Source organism: Zootoca vivipara, chromosome 3 (assembly GCF_963506605.1).
Source record: "Zootoca vivipara chromosome 3, rZooViv1.1, whole genome shotgun sequence".
Taxonomy (NCBI): Eukaryota; Metazoa; Chordata; class Lepidosauria; order Squamata; family Lacertidae; genus Zootoca; species Zootoca vivipara.
This window is the reverse complement of record NC_083278.1, coordinates 72,928,781-72,936,173: the sequence shown is the minus strand read 5'-3', so window position 1 is coordinate 72,936,173 and position 7,393 is coordinate 72,928,781. Positions and strand designations below refer to the sequence as shown.

At 48.4% G+C, this 7,393-nt stretch overlaps 1 protein-coding gene across 1 annotated transcript; it reads right to left on the bottom strand.

The window, feature by feature from the left end:
- Nucleotides 1–277: 277 nt before the first annotated feature.
- ACTA1 (actin alpha 1, skeletal muscle) lies at nucleotides 278–6,111 on the bottom strand. Its single transcript, XM_035108472.2, has 7 exons — nucleotides 5,974–6,111; nucleotides 4,018–4,158; nucleotides 2,991–3,315; nucleotides 2,170–2,331; nucleotides 1,520–1,711; nucleotides 1,225–1,406; nucleotides 278–727 (listed from the first exon to the last, which is right to left on the bottom strand). Exons 2-7 carry the CDS (start codon nucleotides 4,144–4,146, stop codon nucleotides 584–586), a joined length of 1,134 nt encoding a protein of 377 aa, XP_034964363.1. The 5' UTR covers nucleotides 4,147–4,158; nucleotides 5,974–6,111; the 3' UTR covers nucleotides 278–583.
- Between the last annotated feature and the right edge of the window lie 1,282 nt (nucleotides 6,112–7,393).

Sequence of the window (7,393 nt, the reverse complement as noted above, 5' to 3'; positions counted from 1 at the left end):
TGACCTGGGGTTAATCACTCAGTCTGACCAAGCCATCCGCAATAGCAGCTCTGTGTATATTTTAAGCATACCCTCTTCACAGAAACCTGTGTGTGTGGATTTCGGGAAATCAAAGCCTCTTTATAGAATCTCATATCATTACCATGCGGGTTCCCTTTTTAAAGCACCTCCCCATCCCATTTATGTATTGCAACTACTTGAAAGGGGGGGAAAGCCAGGCTTGAAATAGCACAACCCACAGCATTTGAGAGCAATAAATCACACAAAGCCAGCTGCATTGGGGCATGACAGAATGACTGATGATTTAATGCTTCTTGAAGTATTTTTTTGTTTTTGGTTTCCTTCCACAGGGCTTGGTTTGAAAAATAACAAAATGAGGTAAAATAAATTAATTTTATGTACACTTTACATACACTCAGTGTCACATGGCGTCTGCAGCAACAGCAACAAAGACATTGTTACAAAATAGAACGTTGAGGTGGCCGTTGCAGGTGTTCAACAGCCTGCAACTCACAATGTCGTCATCCTGAGAGTAGTAACCAAGTAATAATAGTGATCCTTTCTCTTTTTTTTGTAAACATGTTTAGAAGCATTTACGGTGGACAATGGATGGGCCGGCTTCATCGTATTCCTGTTTTGTGATCCACATCTGTTGGAAGGTGGACAGGGAAGCCAGGATGGAGCCACCGATCCAGACGGAGTACTTACGCTCAGGTGGGGCAATGATCTGCAAGAAGAAAAGGAATGATTCAGTTGGCAATTGGGGGGGGGAGATACAGGAGTACCTAGATAATGACAGAAGAACTCTGTAAAAGGTGTCCTAGATAGAAGCATCCTTTATAAGCAGTGGCACCACCTCCCACCATTTGGGTCTATACCTGAAGTTATACAGGAATACTAATCCAGTCCTCATACAATAAGGCATGGCCCTCCACATTCCCAGTTGTAGCTCCTAGCAACACCTCTAATACTGTATTAAAGTTACCCAGTTAATTAGGTGGCATCGTTTGTATGATATAAGCAGAGAACAGGGTGAGCCATGCAAGAGCGGCCCTCTCAAGGTGATTAAATTCTGTTCTCCTCTATTTCTCATGTTCTTGCAAGGAGATGCCTTCGAAAGCACTATGATTAAAAGCATGCAATTGCCCTAAGCATTAGGTCTCCCCCTCCTGCATGCCTAATGCATACAAGTTGTGATTCACTAATGCAGGGAATTAAGCCCACCTTGATCTTCATTGTGCTGGGAGCCAGAGCGGTGATTTCCTTCTGCATGCGGTCAGCAATACCGGGATACATGGTGGTACCACCAGACATGACATTGTTGGCGTACAGGTCCTTTCTGATGTCAATATCGCACTTCATGATGCTGTTGTAGGTTGTCTCATGAATACCAGCAGATTCCATACCTGGTGGCAAAGGGAACAGAAAAGTGAAGGAAGCCACTCACACCACAGGCATACAAAGAATTCTTCGTAGAAGAGAGGTCAGTAGGGAGGACACTCAACAGAGAGATACATACCAATGAAAGATGGCTGGAAGAGGGTTTCTGGGCAACGGAAACGTTCATTGCCAATGGTGATGACCTGCCCATCAGGCAATTCATAGCTCTTTTCCAGGGAGGAGGAGGAGGCAGCGGTAGCCATCTCATTCTCAAAGTCCAGAGCCACGTAGCACAGCTTTTCCTTGATGTCACGGACAATCTCACGCTCAGCTAGCAAGAGAGAAGAGGAAGAATTTAGCAGCCTGCCAAAGGAGAATCCCGCCCAGGAGGGGAGAACGGCCAATAGACACATAATAAAATTACGGGCACGGCACCTTGTACATCAAACTGAAGCTCAGTATTTAAACGTTTAAAAATCTGCCACTAGAGGGAGAACGTGGGCTAGAAAGTCTAGCCTACACTTTTTATGAATGAGGCCAATAACATGAGATGGGCTGGCTGTGGATTTTAAAGCTAAGGTTCCACCGAGCCTGGCATCAGCCTCCAGGCTCATCCTCTACTTGATGACCAGAAGCAAAGCTTGGCTTCCTCGAAATTATTCAAAGGCCTCTGCTAGTGTCTTAAGGGCCTATCGGTGCAAAGGGCATTGATGGTTCTAAATCAGGGCGAGGAGGTGTAAGTCAAATGCTGGCACAAGGGCTGAAGGCTGGAGAGGCTGCGCTCCTTACCGGTGGTGACGAAAGAGTAGCCTCTCTCAGTCAGGATCTTCATCAGGTAGTCAGTGAGGTCCCGGCCAGCCAGGTCCAAACGCATGATGGCATGGGGCAGAGCATAACCCTCATAGATGGGCACGTTGTGGGTGACACCATCACCGGAGTCCAGCACAATACCTACGGAAACAAGAAACGGGTGCAAAAGTTAGCAAAGGAGGCTGCAACACCTGCTTGACGCATCAAGTTGATACGGGACACACCGGCAAGGGGGCGAATGGGATGCAACCTTGCAGATATCTAGATGAGAGATTGCCAGGCACCACAGGCAGTGCTAGCAGACAAGTGTTCTGCCTTCGTAGTGGGCATCCTAGCTAATGGCTAGGTGTGTAGGAGGCCTCCATCACTGAACTGTTCATGCCAGTGGCTAGGTTCTTCCTTTTCTTGACAGTCTTAGTGCCAGGAAAGGCATGTAGGAGACTCAGCGGCAGACTGAATTTAGAAGTATACAATGAGTGTTATCCTTTCCTTAAAGAAGTGGGCTGGGAAAGCTCCTGATGCCAGTCTATGTAAGAACATCAAGAGAGTTCTGCTGGATCAGGCCAAAGGCCCATCTGGTCCAGCAACTTGTTCTCATAGGTGATACTAACTGAGAAAAGCCAGTGGCCTGATATAGCACAAGACAGTTTCCTGTGTACCTAAACCCACATCAGTGACTGGGCATCCCCTATCGTAGTTGCACTACAAGAAGCTGTCTTTCCCTCTCCCTCTGCTTGGACTCGTAGTGTTCCCTGGACATCCTTCCTTTTCTCTTCCCCATTTCTGGTCCTGTCACTCACCAGTGGTACGGCCAGAAGCGTAGAGGGACAGCACAGCCTGGATAGCCACATACATGGCAGGGACGTTGAAGGTCTCAAACATGATTTGGGTCATCTTTTCACGGTTGGCCTTGGGGTTGAGGGGGGCCTCAGTGAGCAGGGTGGGGTGCTCCTCAGGGGCCACACGGAGCTCATTGTAGAAGGTGTGATGCCAGATCTTCTCCATGTCATCCCAGTTGGTGATGATGCCATGCTCAATGGGGTACTTCAGGGTCAGGATACCTCTCTTGCTCTGAGCTTCATCCCCTACGTAGGAGTCTTTTTGACCCATACCCACCATGACACCCTAGGAAGGAAGTGGGAAAAGGTCTCAGCATCTTCTTAGGGCTGAGGAAGTGGATCATGACAACCTAATTGTTGTCCTCTACACTAAGCTATTCCTATCAAGGCCCTAAGACCTTTCCTTCACAACAGAGAGTAAAGTACAAGGTGCAGGAAGGATTCACCCAGCAGCAGCTGCACAGAATATATTTAGGGAACCAACAGACAAAACTCTACCCTTTTCTTAGGAAAATAGGGAACATTGTAATAGGCTGCTTAGAATAGCTGATTTTCCCTTAATGTGTTACTTTCCTATTCTTTTCCAGAGATAGTATAAGTTCATAGGCCATGATGGACATCCCACAAATAAAAAATGCTTACTAGGGCAATCATTTTATTGATATCCCTATTTCAAAAGACTTGTGCCCCTGGGAAGTCCATAAACTGAATGCCACAGCTCTATTGGTGTTTGTATTCTGTAGAATTCTGTGGTACATACACCTAAGTAAGAATTCAGAGAATTGTAGACTTAATCTTTCTAATCCTAGGAAGTCCAAATGGGAGTGGGGGAAAGTAAAGAGAAATGCTGTGGCCCATCTAGCATATATATTATCTCCTCAGTCCCACTCAGGGTCCAGTAGAACCGGAGTTAATCTAACAGATGTCTCCATGTCTCAACCTGCCTATAGCTGGAGAGGGGCATGGCTGGCAGATGAGGCTAAAATACCTGATGACGTGGGCGGCCAACAATGGAGGGGAACACAGCCCTGGGGGCATCATCCCCGGCGAAGCCAGCCTTCACCAGGCCGGAGCCGTTGTCGCATACGAGCGCGGTGGTCTCATCCTCATCACACATGGTGTTGGCTTTCTGGAGACGAAGCAGAAGCAAGAAGAGTTCACAAGAAGCAACCAGGCAGCAGGCATCTACTCACAAAAGCTTAGAGGTTACGGGCAGAATTCTGATCTATGGAAGTCTGAGAGGGGGTCTCTCCCATGGTGGGGGAGTATAGGCCATCCATCTGGAGAAAGCAGTTCCTACACTGGCCACAAAATAGATTATTTTCTGCTCCCCTTCTACCTGCTTACTTTATTGTTAATAAAGATCTGCAAACTAAAACACTAAGTAACAGCTGAATCTTCAGCATAGTTAGATGAACTTATTGGGGTCGGGAAACTGAATCACATTTACTTAGGGTGAAGTCCCATTTGTCTCCAGTTACTTCCAGAGTAATAGGTTAGGCTTTGCAATGCAATCCAACACATTTTGAATAAGAAGAAAGCTCTACTGAATTCAGTGGTACTTGGTCTCTATAGTAAATGTGGTTAGGGTTGGAGCTGTACCTTTGAAAAATCAAATTTAAATCCAACTCCCTCTTAAAAGATGTGCAGGCCACCCACTTCTAGATCCCCACATTAAGATGCAAATATACAAGTTATTATGACACACGGCTAAAGTGACTACCGGTAGCACTTTCAGAGAGTGTCAAAGTTGAAAAAGGTTGGTCCATTTTACATCTCAATGGAGATAACCCAAACCTTGTCACACAATCTGCACAGCACGACACAGTGTGCAACAGCTCACAAAATAGGGGATATTTTTCCTTGTGGAAGATACGGTTTGCAAGGAAAAGCTTGAAGGCTTCCTTCCTTGAGAAACCTTCTGGGCAGCACTAACCACTCTGAGCTGTAGTGCTGCAAATGATGGATTGTCCTGGGGACAAGGGGACCCCAGACTTTCTCCGGGACTAGCTACACCCTACAGAATCCGGCTTGGTGCAACAGAGGCTTCCAACTGGGTTAGCCCTTTCTCTGTGCATGAAACCTTCGGGAATTAGGGACGCAAAGGATAAAAACAACAACCCAGAATCAAATCTCATCCTTCAAATAAAACGGTTCCCATCCTTTGTAGCTCAACACCCTGCACCTAACACACAGTAAAATTACCATTCATTCAGTAATAAAAAACACGGTGATAAAAGGGCTGGATCCTTCAAAGCCAAGGAAATGCCTTCTAATTTAATTATAAATACCAATGGAACCAGTTATGTTCCAAGAGAGATGTGGATTTCTTCATCCCAGGGAATTTATAACTTGGCAGCTGTCACTTCTAGCCTTCCCTTTCCTTCAGAGTCGCCTCCAAGTGGCCAGCAGTGACTTATTGAAAGTCACAAGAGTTCCGTGAGTGGCAGAGTCAGACCCTGAGCCCGCATCTCAGAGATCCTTGCCGTGGACTCCGCAGACTCTGGCTTACGGATGATTCCATCTTACAATATGAGCGTGTGTGTCAGAATCTTCACAAGTCTTAGTAGCAGCCTAAGCCAAGTGAGAGATTCTGCATAATTTGAAAGCTTGCTCCCGGGCTGGTTGAAAGGCTGGATGCAGGCAGGATCTCTTTTAAAATTTAATGTAAAAAACTTTTTAATTTTTTTTTTAAAATAGCAGTAGCAATTGAAGAACGCCAGGCGGAGAAGGCTGGGTGCCGCTGCTTTCTGCTCCCTGTTGCCCATTTCTGCTTTGCACCGGAGAGGAGTTGGAAGGCTCCCTCCTTTCGGGTCTGGCTTTGCGATGTCTCCACCTTCCCTCTCCCGGGTATCCCCGGGGCCGCGTGGCTGGGAGGTTTTCCCCCCCCCAATCATGTGGTCTTGCCCGGATCCAGCCCCCTTGCCCATCCGCTCCTCCTCACCTTCGGGTTGGTTCCTGGCTCTTAGCTCCGGTTGCTGCTTCTCCCAGCTCTTACAGCTCAGCGGTGGGCTTGCGAGAGAGCCCGGTGGGTTTTATATAGGCTCCCGGCCGGGCTCTGCCCTCCCTTGCCGCCGACCCACAGGAATGTCTCCATATTTGGGTGTCGGGCACCGAGCGAGCCCGGGCGGCCTGGCCGGAGCCCCCCCAGGCCCCTTGCGCTGCCGCGGGGCTGCCCAAAGAAGGAGCGCCTGGCCCGCGCCCAGGTAACACGGGCCGGGCCGTATAAGGAGTGTCTGCCGGCCGGGACCTCCTCCGCCCCCCGGGCCAGGAGGGCTCCTGTCCCAAATAGTCCCCCGAGCCGCCATGCCCTGAAAGGAGAAAGAAGCCCCCGGCTCGGGGAGGGGGGGGGTGCCCGGGCAGGCAGGCACCGGGAAGGAGGGAAGGAAGGAAGGAAAATGGGGAGGAAGGAAACGGGTGAGGCTGCGGCCTACGCGCCTGTCCAGCCCGCCGCGTTTCCCTCTCTGCCGCGCCGGGAAGGAGCTGGCCAGCAGCGGCTCTAGGACCCCCCCCCCTCGCTCAGCCTCGACCCGCCTGCGGAGCGGGAAGGGGAATTGGCCAGCAAATAGGCCTGCTTTGTTCAATAGGCTTTACTCCCAGGTAAGTCAGGGCGGGCCAGGACTCGGAGCAGGGCCGCCTCAGCTGCTCAGGGCGCCCAAGATACGGTAAAAACAAGGTTTGGACCCGTGCTAAGTTCAAGTACTTTCAGTGAGTGTGCAACCTGCATACGCAAACAGTTCACGTGTACCGACTTGTCCACGTGTACACTCTTTCACATACGCTTGTACCTGTGTTTGGTGCAAGGTGTGAACAAGGCTAGGGTCAACCTGTGCATGCTTACTCGGAAGGAACTCATTCCCTGGTTAGTGTAGTAGGATTGCAGCCATAAGGAGCCTATCTTGGTTTTTTTTGTTTTCTTAAATCCCCCCCAACTCATCTCTCCTTTCTGAAACCACATAAACAAGCACACCCTTTTATCTCAAATGCTACTTTTTAGAGCTCTTGTATCATATATCTTCATTCAGGATCAATTATTGTGGTCTAGGGCTCATTCATAAGATCACACGCTTTTGTTGTGGGTTAATTTTAATCCGATGTACGGCACATTTCATGAACTCGCATTCTTCTAGTATAGGATGCTAAGATCACATTGGGAGCAGGAATGGAAGTAAATGGGTTTATTGTATAGGAAAGTGTTTAAAATTGGATTAGGACACATACAGAAAATCTCTCTTGATCTGCTCTGTCTACCCCAGAATTACTTGTGTTTGCAGTGGCAAGCAATGCCACGTTACTAACAAAGACATTATCAGATGGATCCCCCCCCTCCCGAAATCAATTATTTGCTTCTAAGTATTAGGATC

Excerpts from the sequence above, each read along its gene's own strand:
- ACTA1 (XM_035108472.2), bottom strand. The coding sequence starts at position 4,146 with ATGTGTGATGAGGATGAGACCACCGCGCTCGTATGCGACAACGGCTCC. Across the intron at positions 2,332-2,990 it reads CGCTTCTGGCCGTACCACTG|GTATTGTGCTGGACTCCGGT; the intron begins GTGAGTGACAGG and ends TTGTTTCCGTAG. Across the intron at positions 728-1,224 it reads CCAGCACAATGAAGATCAAG|ATCATTGCCCCACCTGAGCG; the intron begins GTGGGCTTAATT and ends TTCTTCTTGCAG.